The sequence below is a fragment of the Lacerta agilis genome, chromosome 2, assembly GCF_009819535.1.
Source record: "Lacerta agilis isolate rLacAgi1 chromosome 2, rLacAgi1.pri, whole genome shotgun sequence".
Classification (NCBI taxonomy): domain Eukaryota; kingdom Metazoa; phylum Chordata; class Lepidosauria; order Squamata; family Lacertidae; genus Lacerta; species Lacerta agilis.
The window spans coordinates 5,561,358-5,580,519 of NC_046313.1; the positions used below are offsets into that span (position 1 = coordinate 5,561,358).

The window sequence follows — 19,162 nt, forward strand, 5'->3', positions numbered from 1 at the left end:
GCGCCTGGAGGGATAAATTGCAATAGTATATCCTCTCCTACCCATTAAAACTCCCCACATGCCCATTCCCTAGAGGAAACATGGGATAAATACGCAACAAATAAATTAAAAGCATCCCTTGGCCATGCTGACTGCGACTGATGTGGGTTGTGTTATCGCAACAGCAGTCTGAGGGCGCCATGTTGGGTCCGCTCCTCTCCAGCCAAAACGCAGCGCGACGTCAGGCATTCAGCATCTAAGCCCCGCCCTCTTACGTGATGGAATGCTCACGACCGTGAACGGCAGCAGCTACAGCCAGTAAATTTGTGGGGTCCCTCCCACTGGCTGCGCGCCGTTGGGCATGGAAGGGAGAGGGAGAAGGAGAGAGGCGAGCTTTATCGCTCGAGCGACGTATCTGTCCACCAATCCCGTCCCTGCTCTCCGCCTCCCGTTCGGGTAGGCTCGCGATGGCGAGCGGGAGGACTTGCTGAAGCGCGAGGCGAAGGTAAGATGGCGGCGGCGGTTATGAACAAGGTGAGGCGTTGTTTTTAATGTCTCGTTTTATTCCCTTTCCTCCCGCTTCTTGTGGGCAAACTGCTTCGCATAGGAAGGGCGTTTCGTTGGCCCGGCGTGTGCCGTGGGGCTCTGGTGGTTTGGAGACGAAACCCCAAGGTGGGAGCCGAACGGCAGGGATTCACTGCTCCTGAGGGCGGCTGCGACGCGGGTGGGAGGTCGGGCGAAGCCCCTGGTGGGAGGTGAGTAGCTCTTCCCATAGGGGAGCTAAGCAAGTGCGCGCGCGCGCGCCTTACCAGAATAAATAATAACAATTTTATTTCCCCATTTCTATTTTCTACAACGGCTGTCTCCCCACCCCCCCATCACACTCCACTACCTGCTATATATGATTCTATGATATATATTTAATTTAACCACAAGGCAAGAAACCGGCAAACAAGAAGTCTGGCCTAATAACTAAAAATAAGGGAAAGGGCCGTAATGGGAGGGGGGCGAGACCCCATTACGTTGCTTTCCTCTCCCAAAACTTCGAGCAGGTTGGATGGGGTTTGGATTTTTTTTTCTCTTTATGCTTGGAGGGCCAAGGTTGAAATCTTGTGCCTGGAAACTGACACACCCTCTGTGTCAGTGGTGCTGCAGAGATTAATAAGATGCTCCTTGCAGACGCTGGCATGAACAGAATTCGCATCCACGTGTTGCCTTCAAGTCGGGGACGACTCACCCCTGTGCCAAGGCCCCAAGAGGCCTTGGCATGTGCCTTTGCTCACCGGCCGTGCTCCCAGCCTCGTTTGGAAGGACACGAGTTCTGCATAAAGCACATTCTTGAAGACAGGAATGCGCCTTTCAAGCAGTGCAGCTACATTTCCACTAAGAATGGGAAGAGATGTCCAAGCGCAGCTCCCAAGCCTGAGAAAAAGGATGGGTATGTGTTACGTATGTTCAGATTATCTGTGGAGAGCTGGCCAGGCTTCATCCATGTACAGTTGAAATCACATAACTTAAACCTGCACAAATTGTGAGATGTACCAAGTATTCATCCTCAAATGAGGGCACCTGTTGTGTTACTGCATGAGTCCTTGCTCTTTGTTAGGTGGCATATCCAGATCAATTTCTGAAGTGGCTGGTTACCTCTATGTGTAGGAAAAACAATCTGCCACGGAGTGTTATTTTATTAGAAAAATTTATAAACTGCTTAATAAAAATCTCCCTCTAAGTGCTTTATGTAAAACCTTAAAAAATACGCTTATCAATAATACTAGATCAACAAATATTAAAAACACAAATATAGGTAACTAAATTATGTGTCTGGGTAAAAAAAAAAGTAAAGATAAAGGACCTCTGACAGTTACGTCCATTCGCAAACGACTCTGGGGTTGCAGTGCTCATCTCCCTTTAATGGCCGAGGGAGCCAGTGTTTGTCTGCAGACAGTTTTTCCGGGTCATGTGGCCAGCATGACTAAGCCGCTTCTGGGCAGCGCATGGAAGCGCCGTTTACCTTCCCGCTGGAAGTATTTATCTACTTGCACTTTGATGTGCTTTTGAACTGCTAGGTTGGCAGGAGCTGGGACCTAGCAACTGGAGCTCACCCCGTCACGGGGATTTAAACCGCCGACATTCCGATCAGCAAGCCCTAGGCTCAGTGGGTAGGCTTGCTGAAATCAAAAAGTTTTAAACTGGCATCAAATAGCATAGCAAGAGTAAGTACCTGCCTAATGTTAATACACAGGGAATTCCAAAGCTACTGCACTGTAACACTGACTCCTAGTAGACTCAGAATGAACATTACATGGCACTTGTAGAAGTGCAAGTACCACGGATCATAATTGTCAAGTAGGTCAAGTAGGCACATATGGGCATTGGAAATCCTTCAAGAAAACCAGTCCTAATCAGTTAAGGGCTTATATAGTATACTAATTGTAAAGCCTTGAACTTGGCCCAGTAAAAAAATCTGTAGCCGGTGTTGTTGTTCAGTTGTTTAGTCATGTCTGACTCTTCATGACCCCATGGACCAGAGCACGCCAGGCACTCCTGTCTTCCACTGCCCCCCACAGTTTGGTCAGACTCATGTTGGTAGCTTCGAGAATACTGTCCAACCATCTCGTCCTCTGTCGTCCCCTTCTCCTTGTGCCCTCCATCTTTCCCAACATCAGGGTCTTTTCCAGGGAGTCTTCCCTTCTCATGAGGTGGCCAAAGTATTGGAGCCTCAGCTTCAGGATCTGTCCTTCCAGTGAGCACTCAGGGCTGATTTCCTTAAGAATGGATAGGTTTGATCTTCATGCAGTCCATGGGACTCTCAAGAGTCTCCTCCAGCACCATAATTCAAAAGCATCAATTCTTCGGCGATCGGCCTTCTTTATGGTCCAGCTCCCACTTCCATACATACTGGGAAAACCATAGCTTTAACTATTCGGACCTTTGTTGGCAAGGTGATGTCTCTGCTTTTTAAGATGCTGTCTAGGTTTGTCATTGCTTTTCTCCAAGAAGCAGGAGTCTTTTAATTTCGTGACTGCTGTCACCACCTGCAGTGATCATAGAGCCCAAGAAAGTAAAATCTCTCACTGCCTCCATTTTTCCCCTTCTATTTGCCAGGAGGTGATGGGACCAGTGGCCATGATCTTAGTTTTTTTGATGTTGAGCTTCAGACCATATTTTGCACTCTCCTCTTTCACCCTCATTAAAAGGTTCTTTAATTCCTTCTCAATTTCTGCCATCAAGGTTGTGTCATCAGCATATCTGAGGTTGTTGATATTTCTTCCGGCAATTAATTCTGGCTTGGGATTCATCCAGTCCATCCTTTCGCATGATGAATTCTGCATATAAGTTAAATAAGCAGGGAGACAATATACAGCTTTGTCGTACTCCTTTCCCAATTTTGAACCAATCAGTTATTCCATATCCAGTTCTAACTGTAGCTTCTTGTCCCACATTGAGATTTCTCAGGAGACATGAGGTGATCAGGCACTCTCATTTCTTTAAGAACTTGTCATAGTTTGCTGTGGTCAACACAGTCAAATTATTTTGCGTAGTCAATGAAGCAGAAGTAGATGTTTTTCTGGAACGCTAGCTTTCTCCACAATCCAGCGCATGTTTGCAATTTGGTCTCTGGTTCTTCTGCCCCTGTGAAATCCAGCTTGCACTTCTGGGAGTTCTCGGTCCACATACTGCTTAAGCCTGCCTTGTAGAATTTTAAGCATAACCTTGCTAGCATGTGAAATAAGCGCAATTGTGCTGTAGTTGGAGCATTGTTTGGCACTGCCCTTCTTTGGGATTGGGATGTAGACTGATCTTCTCCAATCCTCTGGCCACTGCTGAGTTTTCCAAACTTGCTGGCATATTGAGTGTAGCACCTTAACAGCATCATCCTTTAAAATTTTAAATAATTCAGCTGGAATATCATCACATCCACTGGCCTTGTTATTAGCAGTGCTTTCTAAATCCATTTGACTTGCACTCTCCAGGATGTCTGGCTCAAGGTCAGCAACCACACTACCTGGGGTGTATGAGACCTCAATATCTTTCTGGTAAATTCCTCTGTGTATTCTTGCCACCTCTTCTTGATGTCTTCTGCTTCTGTTAGTTCCTTTCCACTTTTGTCCTTTATTATGGTAATCTTTGTACGAAATTCCTTTCATATCTCCAATTTTCTTGAACAGATCTCTGGTTTTCCCCATTCTGTTGTTTTCCTCTATTTCTTTGCATTGCTTGTTTAAGAAGGCCCTCTTGTCTCTCCTTGCTATTTTTTGCAAATCTGCATTCAATTTCCTGTATCTTACACTATCTCCTTCGCATTTTGTTTGCCTTCTCTCCCCCACTATTTGTAAGGCCTCATTGGACAGCCACTTTGCTTTCTTGTATTTCCTTTTCAGTAGGATGGTTTTCGTTGCTGCCTCCTGTATAATGTTATGAGCCTCCATCCATAGTTCTTCAGGCACTCTGTCCACAAAATCTAAATCCTTAAACCTGTTCCTCACTTCCACTGTGTATTCATAAGGGATTGATTTAGATTGTGTCTTACTGGCCCAGTGGTTTTCCCTACTTTCTTCAGTTTAAGCTGGAATTTTGCTATAAGAAGCTGATGATCTGAGCCACAGTCAGCTCCAGGTCTTGTTTTTGCTGACTGTATAGAGCTTCTCCATCTTTGGCTGCAGAGAATATAATCAAAGCCGGTGCAGATCTTTAATAAAATTGTAGTAGGCTCTCACTCCTGTTAGTAGTCCTGCTGCAGCATTCTGCATAATGTACAGTTTTTGAGAGTCAACTGCAAAGAGAGCCCACATACACTGCGTAGAAGTAATGCAGTTACAAGCTATTCTGGTCCAGTAATGGTTGCAGCTATTGTCAATGATTTGCTCAGTTTCAGAATCTAGACTGCCATCGACAGGTTTTGTGTTCATTTCTACACTATAAACAAAGTGAAATATACTTATTATTGTTTTATTATCAATACTACTTCAGAAAAGGTTTGTATTTGGGAGCCACAAAAGGTTGGTTTCTCTTTTGGCTCCCCATCTAGGGTATCGTTTTGTGCTGAACATGCTCGTAGAAATGCCCTGGCACTGCAGGCTCAGATGAAGAAGTCAAACCCTAGTCCTGTGCGGGAGTCCCTTCTCTGTCAGCTGAGCTCCTATGCCAAGACAGAGCTGGGCTCCCAGACTTCAGAGAGTAGCCGCAGCGAGGCTAGCAGAATACTGGGTAAGTGGAATAGGTGGTGACGGCATTGATCTAGTCATTAAAAATAGGTGTGAAGGCTGGAGTCTGTTACATCCTAATTAAAAAATATTTTTAGTTATCATTGAAAAGTAAAAGCCACCCAAGAGAGAAGACGGAAGCAGTGGGTGTTATATTTTTCACTCAGTGCTATTTTATATATGTTTTTTGTTACATGCCCTTCCCAATGCTGCTTTTATAACCTGCTGGCCAAAATGTCAGAATGGGCAACTTATTGAACTGTGGAAGGGAAAAGATTTGCAGAATCATAAAGTTGGTAAACTTTCCAATTTTCTTTGTTTTCTGATTTCTGATTTGTCATTATGCGCTACCTTATATATGGCCATGAATACTAATTTTTGATTTAAGAAAAACCCAGATCTCTTGGTTCTTTGGCGTAGGATGAGCAGCCCATTGTACTGGGAAAGGGAAGAATGTTTATATGGCTGACTTGCAATAACCAATCTGGTTATAGTAGTGTGCAGTTTGTTTCTGTGATCAAGGCTTGGTCTCTGAAGATTATGTAGAACTGTTGGACAGTGGAAACCAGAATTAGTTGGTAGGACCATCCCTTTTCTCCCCCCCGCCTTCCTCCACCGTTTGACCTTCCTTCCCTCTTCCCTGCCCTTCTCAATGCAAGACACATCCATAGCACATGCTCCAGGGTTCCCCACATGAATTAAATCCTTAAAAAAACTTTTCTCCAAATAACAAATGGGTATTCTTCCTTCAGACGAGGACAGCTGGAGTGATGGAGAGCAGGAGCCGCTTACTGTAGATCAGACATGGAGAGGAGATCCTGACAGTGAAGCAGATAGCATTGACAGTGACCAGGAGGACCCCCTTAAGTGAGTCATATGAATGGTGAATTGCTGTTGTATGACAAATCAGAATTAAGAATTCCTGTCAACAAATGCTGAGAACTTCATTCCAATATAAGTCATCTTCAGGAAAAATGTGGGGGCCTTTGGATGACGTACCATATAAGAGAATGGCTACAGGACAGGTGGATATTTTAATCCTTGCACTTCTGGAGCAGATACAGTGGTACCTCTGGTTAAGAACTTAATTCATTCTGGAGGTCCGTTCTTAACCTGAAACTGTTCTTAACCTGAGGTTACCACTTTAGCTAATGGGGCCTCCCGCTGCCGCCGCACCGCTACCACATGATTTCTGTTCTCATCCTGAAGTAAAGTTCTTAACCCAAGGTACTACTTCTGGGTTAGCGGAGTTTGTAACCTGAAGTGTTTGTAACCTGAAGCGCTTGTAACCCGAGGTACCACTGTATAGTCATTCTATCCAAATGCAATCTTAGTTGTCAGTTCTGTTTTTTTGAGAAGTCCGAAAATAGACTTTGGGAATTCCTTTGTCCCCAGAGACTTTAATTAAAAAATATATTTAGGCTGCATTTAAAAGTGAAAATTTTCTCAAGATTGAGAAAATTGTAACTAAAATATAAAACCAGCACCACCACATACATTCATTTATATATGTGTGAGAGCACCCATTTCCATGTGCTAGCCCCCAGAATGTACAGCAGTTGTTTGTTGTATCCTAAAGGCGTTGGCCAGGGTACAGTTATGAAAGAAATGTTATCCCCTAATCTCTCTAATTGTGATCACAAACAGCTCAAATGAAGCGTTAAAATGGCTCAGAAGCTGGAGCTGGTCTGAGACCGTTTTATAATAATAATAATAATAATAATAATAATAATAATAATAATGGAGTGTTAAAATGGCTCAGAAAGTGGTTTTAACTTTAGAAACAAGCCATCTCCATTGTAGCCATTCCAGGTATTTGTGTTGAGTTTGTCAAGTTAGCATCCTCTCTTAAAAGGTTAACAAAAATCCTGCTCGTAAGTATTCCTGTTGAAGGTCACAGGTCCACCTGATTCAGTGCTTTGCTGTTAAATGGCTTCCTTTTGCTACTTGACACTACTTTAGCTTTTTTAATGACTTGAGAAAATGACGTGGATTGCTTCCTTGTTAAATTGGACCCTGTTTCTGCAGACATGCTGGTGTGTACACCGCTGAGGAAGTGGCACTGATCATGCGAGAAAAACTCATCCGGCTGCAGTCTCTATATATTGATCAGTTCAAACGACTTCAGCATCTCCTGAAAGAGAAAAACGACGGTACTTACACAGCCGCAAGGTGGAACATGAGGCCATAGGTAAACAGCCCTTGTCCTGTACATAAGCGTTACTGGGTTGCAGCTCAGAGGCTTTGCTAAAGCTGTTCTAAAATTCATTAGGACAATCTCGAAAGCAGTTTACCAAGAGTTAGAATGCTTAATGCTTGGCAAGTATTTCTGTAGATCTCTCAATACTTTCTTGTTATATCTACTGAAATTGTTTTCATAAGTCATCTTCTGATGAGCTAGGAAGTTTCCAAATCCTAGTTTGGAGTATTGAGCACCATTTGTCCCTAATGGAAGGAGAGTGCATAGAAAGGAATTCAATGTAGTGCTTAGCAGGTTGCTGTGTCAGCACAAACATTTCTGCTTGCCTGATGAAATGACCTGCCTCCCCTGCTCTTCCAGGGGTTCTCCCAACCCCCAGAGGCAATTAGGGGAAGGGGGCAATTAGGGGAAGGGGGCAAAGGCCCCATTGCACTAGTGAAAGTTCTTGCACAGGCTTCTGGCAGGGCCACAAGTATGGGACTTGTTCGACACATGACTTTGGAAACCTGATGTAAGAGTAGTGCTTTGAGTCTGCCTTGAGGATGCTTCCTTGGTGTTCCAGGTAGCAGCCTCCTGACAGGCCCAGAGGGACTTCTGGCTAAAGAACGTGAAAACCTGAAACGGCTGAAATACTTGAGGCGATACCGGCAGCGGTATGGTGTGGAAGCTCTTCTACACCGGCAGTTGAAGGAACGCAGAATGCTGGTCACTGAGGGTGCTGCCCAGCAGGTACTTGAGTCAGGCTGTGCTTCTGTGCCTACTAGGCACAGTGGAGCTAGAAATTGTGGGTTTTGTGATTTTCCTCTGAAAGTAAGGCAGGGGTATAAATTGGCTCTGAAATGTTGGAAGTTTTTCAGATATGACCCTTTGTTTTGAACAGGGCACAAAATTATTGTATCGGCTCAGCCTCTTACATTATTACGAATACATGTGGAAACAGGTGTTGAGACGATTCTCTTATTGTGTGTATTTTGATTTCTGAATGGAAGAATGTATTCCGGTAAGAGGTAGCACCTTTTTCACCAACAGCCTGCAAAATTATCTTGTGCTCTGCAGGCACACACCCGTTCTAGCCAGAGGTGTTTGGCCTTTGTGGATGATGTTCGATGTTCCAACCAGTCTCTTCCAATGACAAGACACTGCCTTACTCGTATCCTTTTAACCTATCAGTTGCCTGTATTATTACTTCTGGAAGTAGGAGACGAATTGAATTGTTTTTGTTTTCCATTGTTTTTTGTTTAGGCCCTGAATCAAGGCTGCTGGCTTGCTGTAGCCACTGGTTTCAAACAGGTGCCCAAAGAAATGTCTTCCTATGGTCTGTTGGCTGTTCAATTGCTTTAGACTAGAACAGCCAATTCAGTTGGAAGCAACAAGCAAACCTCAAACTACAATAAGGCCACTGTCTGAAATAAGACTGATCCCTTCAGAATCACATGTGTGGATACTTGAGTAGTTCCAATTCCAGGATGATCCTTAAATCTTATATTCTGAATTTAGACATAATTTCCTGCTGACTTTGTGTTATATTATCCTAGTGGTCTATTCCTGCATTAATTATTCAGCTGCTTTTGGTTTGCTAACAGCTGACTACTAGTTGTGATATGCAGAATGAAAGTTATCTACTAAAAATTCATGCCCCATGAGTTTAAAAGCTGGTTTTTACTTTGAGGCAAAAGTCCAGCATTTCCCCCTTAATATGACAGTGTATTCCTACAGTAAATTTAAGGTGCTCTAGATTATTTATGTACAGATTATGATACTGCACATGGAGTTCAGATGTGCACCTTGATATTTTCTACTAAATAGAAGTATTTCCAAGGAAAATGGAAATTAATAGGGAGCTGTCACCTGCCATTCTATAGATCTTATGTACTCTTCTGCAAATTATTATTTTTAATGAAACATACAAAATTGCAGGCCTGCTGACTTACTAAAAATCTGCTTTTAACACTTCCTTTTAGTTCTCATGTCCGGGAACGGATGACCTTGCCTTTTTGCAAATCTTGCTTGTCTTCTTTGACTGCGTCTTTAGATATTTGCCAGGATACCAATCAGCTTCTATTTAAGCTGTGCCAAGGGTCAGAAGAAGCACCCTGCAGCAAGCCAGTGCCTGTAAGCCTCTCTGAAGATCCCTGCTGCCCACTCCATCTCCAGCTACCACCTCAGATGTATGTTCCTGAACAGGTACTGTCTGTTCCTGAGGAGCTGGAAGCTGCTTCCATGGATCTGTACTTGAGCGCAGCTGAACTCCGGCCCACAGAGAGCTTGCCGCTGGAGTTCAGTGATGTAAGTGAATTGTAATGCAGCACCTGCCCATGGCACTTCAGAAGGCACAGTTACCTCTAACCCGGGTATGAGTACTTCAGTAATGACATGGGTTGAAGCTACATGTAAATGAGTAAGGGGAAAGAGTTCTGTTACATCAAAAACATGGATTATCTAGGAGAAGCGGGCATCATGGGGGTGGTGAACAGGGCTGACATTTGAGTACAGGAAAAAAGTGTGTCACTTGAAAAAGGTTGCTAATGCCATGCCTGTCGATATTTCTAGAGGACTTAAATAAATTTGGTGCATTAAAATAAAGCAAACCCTATTCTCAGGTTTGCAGTCTAAATAATAGACTAAACTGACAACTGAAGGGGAACAGAGTGAAAACTCAAGAGGTGCAAGATCAAGCTGATTGAGCAAGTGAGGTGGTGAGTGCAAGGAAGCAAGAGAGGAGAAAGAAGGCTGTTGGGGCATGAAGAATGTCATTTTGGATTAATAGGAGAAGACTTTCTGGGGGAACAAAGAGTGAGGGGGATAAAGAGATTAGTGGGTGCGAGAAAATGAAGACACTTGAAAGTTCTTTTTATAAAAAGCGAAGGGAGAGCTAAAGTAAAGAACGGAGGGGTAATATGATCAAATGCTTCTTTCTCCCATGTTAAATAGAGGCACTTACACCTGTGGAAAACCTGGTTTTCTTTGATACATTGACTTTGTGGTATACATGTGGGTTTTTTGGGGGTGACGGACACTTGGTATGTGTGGTCTCCCAGCTGCTTGCAGAGCTGGTACATTCCTTGGAGGTGTGCTGTTTTGGAATGTGTAGTTTCAGCTTTGTCTAGGAAAGGAGCACATAAATATTTTAAAACAAATAGATTGAGAACAGAATTGTGGGTTCCTCTGTGTGTATTTGGAGCAAACACTTCTTGTATTTGTGTAGGGCAGTGAATTGATGGCCTGTTGTCCTGACTGAATTTTAAGTGAAATAATTTGGTCTATTCATATAAAGGCATCTTGTTGGGGAAGACTAGAACACAAAAGGGTTAGATTGGACCTTTTGTAACTCTTTGAAAACATCAGACCTTTAAAATCCGTATTTAAAAGCTTTTTTTTTAAAGCAGCTTTTTCTCTATCCCATAAGGGTTTGTGTGGGTTATAATCCTTGGATTACTAGGATGGCCTGTGTTTGCTAAATCTGTGTACTTTATAAAAAAACAAAGCATTGTAGACACAGCATGCTGACTTAAATGTCTGTCTTCTAAAAATAATAGTGTAAAATCAGCTAGCAGTTTCATTCTAGGGCCAGCTCTGAAAGTGGTTCTGAAAATAGTGAGGGTGTCAGGCTTGTGCTGAACATAAGGACATTTGTGGAGACTTGTGTAATGGGGGATATTGAGTCCTATCAGGCCATACTCTTCTGTATGGACCTTCTTCCCATTCATGCAGCATACATCCCACTGTAGGGAGGGAGTTGGAGGTCTGCCACATAGTTCAACAAGGTCTATTGCGTACAATGAACACTGATCAGATTAGTTTCTCCTACTTAACTTGTTCTGAAGTGCAAGCACTGGGATGGTGGCTTTATCCTGTGATTGCAAATGGGGACATTTTCTGTGGGGAGTAGAGTGTATTAATGAGCTTCTGTGTGGGCCTTTAATATGTTTTCCAAGAGGAATGTTGGGGCTTAATCCCGACTGCTTTCTGGGTTACACTGGATTCCAGCTGCAAAGCCCTAGGCAGCTTTGTATCATCCCTGATGGCATTTATGCCATTATTTTGCTGTTTCAATTAAAATCAAAATCTCCCTAGATAGAAGTGTCCATATGTTTGTTCTGAAACTATTCTGTTTTGAGGTAGAACCCTATCAAGAGGCAGCTAGAGTATGTCATTTTATCAAAGTGGCTGTTCTGGAATTGCAAGTATCTCCTTTCTCTGTCCACAAAAGTGACTGTTAAGCTAAAAAGCAGACTCTGTATGCCTTTTAATAAAATAAGGATGTCAGACTGATTTTCATGTTTACTTTCAGCACATGCTGACTTTGTTTGATTCTTGCTTCCCTTCAGAAGAAGCTGAAATACTATTAGGAATGGGTTAAGGGAGGGGGACTGGAAACACCCTGTTTTGCCACATCTCAAAACGGCTTGTTTGGTTTTCTCTGTGACAGGACTTGGATGTTGTTGGGGATGGCATGCAATGCCCCCCTTCTCCTCTGCTCTCTGATCCTTCTACTTCTCTTGAGAACCAGTTAAACAAAAGTGTTGCTGAAACCCCCACAAATGTGCCACCGAGTGAAGAGTTTGCTCATCAAGGACTTCTGAACCAGGCAGCACAGCCAGGCAGAGGGTTCTTCCCCAGACAAACTGCATTTCCTGCTTCAGAGTTGCTACAAGAGCTACCCTCACAGGTACTGAGCTGGGCTTGGGAGAACCTGCATGGGATTCTGGATGGGAGTCAGTAGATCCTTTTTATGAGTGCACTAAGGTTTGCTGGCAAAAGTCTTGCCTCCACTAAAGTCCAATGAGATTGCCTGTTCTGTAAAGATTTTCTGGAAGTCAGCCTGAATACGTGCACAGGCTAGCTACTAAGGAAAAGGCAACCTGTGCTTGTTTGTGAAGGGGATTAGCCATCTGCTCATTGTATGTGTTGGAGGAGGGAAGAGGACCGTCCCCCAGCCGTGTAACATTGCACAGCTGGCCTGGCGTATTAATGCAGGGATGGGAAGTGGGTTAGGAGCTGGCAGGTGGCTGATGCTGTTTGTTTGAGTTTCCAGAACCGTGATTGGGTTATTACTATTTCTTTAATGTTTTCTCATCTTGCTTTTTTGGTCGCATTCCGCTTAAAATATATTCACATGAGTTCGGCTTATAGCTGTTGGCTGTGCACATATTTGTTCTCTCAATTCTGCTTTCTCAAGACGAGACTGTTTTCCTCCCATGCCCTCTGAAATGAAGACTTTTAATTGTCTTACCAACCAGGAATTGAAGCCAATCCATTCTGCAGGCCTTGAATTGAAGGCTAATGGTTTGCTGTAGCCATTGGTTTCAAGCAGGTGCCCAGAGGAATTTTTTCCCATGGTCTGTTGCCTGTTTTGAATGTTTGAATGGAATAGCCAATTCACTGAGCAGTAACATCCAACAAAGTGGGAGAAAGCACCTTCTCTGGCCTGGGTATGATCTGATTCTAGAGTTGCTGTATTGTGTCCTTTGCATAGGAACACACTAGGTACAGTTTCTGTAAAAAAAGTATAGGATATGATTGTCAATTTTATCCTCTCTGTTTCTACTAGAATATACAGCATCTTGTGACAACTGGGCCAGGACTGGAGGAGGGTAAAAAGGAAGAACCTGCAACCAATGGGAATTCAGAACCAGCTTCCATCAGCTGATAAAACTCAAAACAGATGGCAACCCCCCCCCCCCCACAATGAAGCATCTGCTACTCTTGGATTCCTGGTTCTGTGTGTTCCTCCATCTCCATATTAAATATTTCTAGATTAGTGAAATCTCTTTCTGGAAGGCCACATCGCTGGCAGGTTTTGGGTGCTTTTCTAGTGGCCTTCAGATCTTGTTCAGTTGATAGTCTTTTAGGGTTGGTTGGTTGGTTTCGGGTACTGATATAAATTCAGGTAAGGCATGAGAAACTCTCAATGTTTAATGAATACAAACACTGGGAAGCCACACCTTGTTTATATTCGTAGTCCTAAATTCATAATAAAAAAATAGCTTGGAAAACATTTTGTAACTGGATTATTGGGAATATGTTTTAAGTTATGGGCTTGTCCACGCTAAAGAGGTTTTTGAACTGCGCACTTGCCTGGTGATGTCTGATGGTGTCTGCTGCACAGCTGTTCCTTCTTTTTCTTTCTGGCATTTAAGTCTTTAATCAAATATCCACCTGTAGCTTTAACTTGTGTACATATCCCATGTAGTATAAAGACAATGGATAATGTTTATAACTTGGCTTTACAACTATGACTTTGGTACATAAGAAGAGCTGTACTGGATCAGACCAAAGGCCCACCTAGTCCAATACTGTTTCCACAGTGGCTAACCAAGTGCCTATGAGTAGCCTACAATCAGGACCGGTATAATAGCCCACTCTTATGCATGATCCTCAGCAACGGGTATCCAGGGGCATACATTGTCTGATATGGGAGGTACCGTATTTTTCGCTCCATAGAACGCACCGGACCATAGGGCGCACCTCATTTTTTAGAGGAGGAAACAAGGGAAAAAATATTTTTCTGGTTTTCCTCCTCTAAAAGCCCTTTTTGTGGTTTTTTTTTTTGAGGATCAGCTAAAAGTTTTGCAGCTTTTTTGCAAAGGGAAAAGCCCTGGCTTTTTTGAGGATCAGCTAAAAGTTTTGCAGCTGTTTTTGCAAAGGCAAAAGGCTTTTTTAGGATCAGCTAAAAGTTTTGCAGCTTTTTTTGCAAAGGGGGAAAAGCAAAGCTCCTTTTGCAAAGGGGGAAAGCAAAGAGGAAAAGCCCCATTTTTATGAGGTTTAACTCACATTTCTGAAAAATCTTAAGGAAAGGGAGCCATTTCTACAGTTTCCAGACAGATAATCTAATCAGCCAGTGACATGTCCTGGGGAAACAAACAACCTCCCTCTGCAGCACATTCAACAATGGAGGGCGCGGCTGAAAGGGAGCCGGGACTCTTATCTCTCTCCCCATCTCTTGCTGATCAGCTGCTGAGCGGGTCCTTTCAACACTCCCTTTTCTCTTTGTAAAATAAAAAGCATGATCCTCTTTTGGCCCCTGGGCAATTCAGCTCCAGGGACCACCATTCGCTCCATAAGACGCACAGGCATTTCCCCTTACTTTTTAGGAGGAAAAAGTGCGTCTTATGGAGCAAAAAATACGGTAAGTATGTAGCCATAATGATCCATAACGATTAGCAGCCATTGATAGCTTTATTCTCCTTGCAATTATCTAATCCCCTTCCAAAGCTGTCCACGTTGGTGGCCATCATTCCATCTTGTAAATTCTATAATTTTAACTCTTGATTCCTTATGTTTGTCTGGCTCTTCCAAAAATCCTCTCAAAAGAAAAGTGGGGTGTTAAATGAGAGGCACCTACTGTACTTGCATCTTTTATGGAGCTGTGTCAAAGCAGAAGTCAGCGTCCAAGCTGAAACGGGGGCTGTCCTAAAAAAATAAAGTAAACTTGGACTCCCTTCTTTGTTATCCATGTTTGCAGGGAACAATGAAAAAATGTGTAAACGGTCCTCTTGATTATGATGGTGCTAATGCTTGTCGTGCAACGTTAGAAAGATGCCTCTAGACTTTGAACAGACAGCTTGCATGTTAAGTGGGTCACCTTGGCGGTGGTGGATAGGTAGCACAACTTCAACGGAAGCTGCCCAATGAAATGTAAATTGCAGGTGGACATTTTTCAAGACATGGCAGAACTTAATTTTATATTTGAACAGTTCAGACAGACTGGTGGATGCGTGTCTAGAAAGCTTGATAATGTGTTTTAGCACTTGTACAACAAATCTCGTACTTCAACAATGGATTCTTTTATCACTGGTGACAGAAGTACTTTGACAATAATAATACTCTTACAGGAAGTTATATGATTAGATGAGCAGTGGGACTAGGAAAGGATATTGAAATATATCGGAGCCAATAAAAAATTGTTTGGCCACCTTGGTAGTTAGGCAATGGGTAGGATGGTAGGAGAGCAAGCTGAACGTGGCTTGGGCTGGAACTGCTGTACAGTAGTACAAGCAGACAGGTATAGTTTCCTTATTCATACTTGGTGCAGTGTTGCCAATGCTGAAAGATTTGATGGACATCTGAAATCCTATCCCCTGGTGCCTTTTTACATACGTCAGAATAAATAATTGTCTGAAGATGGAGTGCAACTTCTGTTCTCAGAACTTTTTTTTTTGATATGTTGTACAAGAGAGGGATAACTTGGGGTGATTTGCTATGTAATCGTATAATTATAAAGTCTTGGGCAAATACAAACTTGTATGTTCTCAAGTGACTTGAGCACAGATTGTTCAGAGCATTGGATTTGGGGTGTGTATTTAACTGCTGTGATAAATGACTTCTCTCAGGGTTGTGGAATGTGGATCATGTGTTCCTGAGCTGTCCAAGCCCTGCAGCATCAAGCAGAAACACACACTTTCATGTTTCACTCTTTATTACACCAATCTTGAAAAACAGGCACTAAGTTTAGAGAGAATGGTACTAAAAGAAGATCAGCAAGGTCCTGGGGGAGATTGTAGCCTTTTACTTCCTATATCTGGTAACTGAGTTAACTTTGTTTGCCTATGTATATTTCTCTGCCTTCAAAGAGGGACATGTTTTACAAATGTTCCTGAGCACCATTTCTTTGCCTTTTCACAAATGCCTGTATACTTGAGAATCAAACTTTTCACTAATCACAGAGCAAGGCTTTGTGATGCTTTGCTTCCTTACAGCTGCAATCCTATAGAATTACAGTATCAACAAATTTAGGACCATGGTACTACTGTACACCCCATGCTTTCAAACAAAACACGCCTCTCCTGTATCAGTCTCTATAGCCACAGCAGGTGCTGTATCTCTCCCAACAGCTTGACTTCACCCCTGAAGGTGCACACTTCCACTGTATTTCAAGACAGATGGATCGAACCAACTTGTATCTTTCTTTTCTCCATCTTGCTTTTACTATGTCACTTCAAGAAATGCCTCTTCCTAGAGAGAGGAAAGGGGGAAATGCAGTAGGCAACATCCCATACACTTGCAATAATATGGCAGGGCAGTGCCATGTTCCTCTTGAGAAATGTGGTAAAGGTGAAGGGACCCCTGACAGTTAGGTCCAGTCGCGGACAACGGGTTGCAGTGCTCATCTCGCTTTACTGGTCGAGGGAGCTGGCGTACAGCTTACGGGTCATGTGGCCAGCATGTCTAAGCCGCTTCTGGCAAACCAGAGCAGCGCACGGAAATGCCATTTACCTTCCCGCCGGAGTGGTACCTGTTTATCTACTTGCACTTTTGGGTGTACTTTCGAACTGTGAGGTTGGCAGAAGCAGGGACCGAGGAACGGGAGCTCACCCTGTAGTAGGGATTCGAACCACCAACCTTCCGATCTGCAATAATTGAGCACATGACAATTTTGCTTATTTTCCTTCCATAGGAGTGTGTCTCCAGGTTTTAAACTACCGTATGAGAATTGGCAAGTGTTTAGGGACTTAAAAGTGTTGCTTTCTCTGTTAAGGAAATAACCCGAGCTAAACTCAAAAGTATTTACAAGGCTCATATCCTTATATTGGTTCTCTTTTTCAATTTCTCTGCTTGGGATTGTTTGACAATTATGCATTTTGCCTTTCCCTTGATAGGGTATACCATTTTATGAACGTCACATGATTAAATATGTGTGAATGTTGTGGGGAGGGAGCAAATCAGTTATTCTAACTCAGTAAATTTTAAACTATCTCTGAATAAAACAAAGGAATTGTATGCCACAAATATTATTTGGTTTTAGTCCATCTTGTGGACCAATGTATAAAAGAAAAAAATGGTTGAACTATAGTAAGTGAGGATTGTTTTAGTCCAGTAAAGGTAAAGGTAATGGGGACCCCTGACCATTAGGTCCAGTCGCAGACGACTCTTGTGTTGCGGCGCTCATCGCTTTATTTGCCGAGGGAGCCGGCGTACAGCTTCCGGGTCATGTGGCCAGCATAACTAAGCCGCTTCTGGCGAGCCAGAGCAACGCACAGAAATGCCCTTTACCTTTGCCTTCCCGCCGTAGCGGTACCTATTTATATACTTGCACTTTGATGTGTTTTCAAACTGCTAGGTTGGCAGGAGCAGGGACCGAGCAACAGGAGCTCACCCCATCGCGGGGATTCGAACCGCCGACCTTCTGATCAGCAAGCCCTAGGCTCTGTGGTTTAACCCACAGCGCCACCCGCGTCCCGCAGGTCTGCTCCAAATGATTCCACTCTCCTCATCCCTTGCTACCAGACTGACTTTAACAACTTATTATTTACAAGAAATAGTAGACTGGGCAGTTTCTGCAGCCTTCCCATTAGAACAATTTTAATATACTTTTTAAATGTCAAGGCTCAGCTTGGTGATTTGGTCAGGGATTTAAAATATTAAAAGACTTATTTAGGAAAAAAATTCAGAACAAGCTGGAGAAACAATAGCATTCTAAATTTAAACTGTTTAAAATGGGAAATTATCTTCAGCTTACAGAATCATAATCTGCAAAAGCAGACCTGGCATTCATTTTCATAAGCAAAGTTTATGATGCTGGTCACTCGAGGCGGCTTCTACCTGAACAGATAAGCCTTCATAAGTTATACCAGTCCATCATTGGAGGATGACCTCCTTTCCATCATGGAGGTCTGTACTAACATGGCTTTGCAATAAGCCTTCAACCCTGTCGAGGAAAGCAGAAAATTAAGAACCTTGCCAATTGCATGTGGCAATTATCACCAAATCTCATATGTCTAACATGAAAGCTTATAGTGAATTATAAGGAAATATAAATCTGAGCTTGTTTTAATTCAGGAAAAAGGACAGCAGCAAAGATAATCCAAAAGTTGTTGAGCTTTTTTATTATTATTTTATTTTTACAAAAATGCCAAAACACATTTTTTCAATTGACTTGTCTAAGATCCAGGACAAAGGACGAACTTTGAGAAATTTCCCCAAACATCAGTTCCACCATTGAAATCCAGCCGTATGGCAGCACTAGTTATTCATGAACTTTTCTACAATTGCTAGTCTTAAGAGAATGAGTTGTTCTGGGACACTGGATATGTAACAAAGGATTCAGGGCTGTATTGAGCTGTTTGTGCTAGGCTTCTGTGACCTCATTGATGGAGGGGACTGAAAGGCAGAAGGAGTTGAGCAGAGGTCTTCATTGCTCTGTGGGCATTTCAGTGGCCTCCATCAAGTTACCAAGACAGTTGCAGGCACATCTAGAAAACAAACCCATAGCTTTACAAAAGGGCTAGGGCTCCATACTCTGGATATATCTGATGATTCCCAACCTGACCACCCCTATCTCCCCAAAGGATCCCTCTTGCCCACAGCACAAATGTGCCACTGCTTGGTGTTAAGGCAGGGAGCCTACAGAGCTGGTAAGCCCTCAACTGCACACGCAGTTGTCTTTAGGGTGTAGCAGCAAGAGGCAGCACCTCTGTATGCACATTGGCATTGCACAGGGTGCATTACACTTGGGGATACATGGGTTGTACGACAACTGGAACAGCCTAATATGGTGTGCAAGAAGCAATGCCAACTAGGTGCTTCTGATAACTACTTTGATCCTGCAAAAAAAGCCAAAGTGAGAGCCAGTTTGGTGTAGTGGTTAAGAGCAGCAGACTCGTAATCTGGGGAACCGGGTTCGTGTCTCCGCTCCTCCACCAGCTGCTGGGTGACCTTGGGCTAGTCACACTTCTCTGAAGTCTCTCAGCCCCACTCACCTCACAGAGTGTTTGTTGTGGGGGAGGAAGGGAAAGGAGAATGTTAGCCGCTTTGAGACTCCTTCGGGTAGTGATAAAGC

General features: G+C 43.2%; 1 protein-coding gene and 2 non-coding genes across 3 annotated transcripts; all 3 read left to right on the plus strand.

Annotated features, from left to right (window-relative positions):
* Positions 1-414: 414 nt before the first annotated feature.
* Positions 415-13,072, plus strand: KANSL2 (KAT8 regulatory NSL complex subunit 2). The gene is given in 11 exon segments (XM_033138141.1): positions 415-484; positions 1,159-1,417; positions 5,009-5,187; positions 5,936-6,050; positions 7,212-7,324; positions 7,327-7,374; positions 7,946-8,112; positions 8,440-8,533; positions 9,416-9,669; positions 11,813-12,052; positions 12,935-13,072. Coding segments are annotated over 10 exon segments (1,560 nt in total). The 5' UTR covers positions 415-484; positions 1,159-1,166; the 3' UTR covers positions 13,034-13,072.
* Positions 8,623-8,758, plus strand: LOC117043068. The gene has a single exon (XR_004426148.1). It is a non-coding gene; the product is annotated as a small nucleolar RNA SNORA2/SNORA34 family (small nucleolar RNA).
* LOC117043069 lies at positions 12,646-12,781 on the plus strand. Its single transcript, XR_004426149.1, has one exon. It is a non-coding gene; the product is annotated as a small nucleolar RNA SNORA2/SNORA34 family (small nucleolar RNA).
* Positions 13,073-19,162: the final 6,090 nt, after the last annotated feature.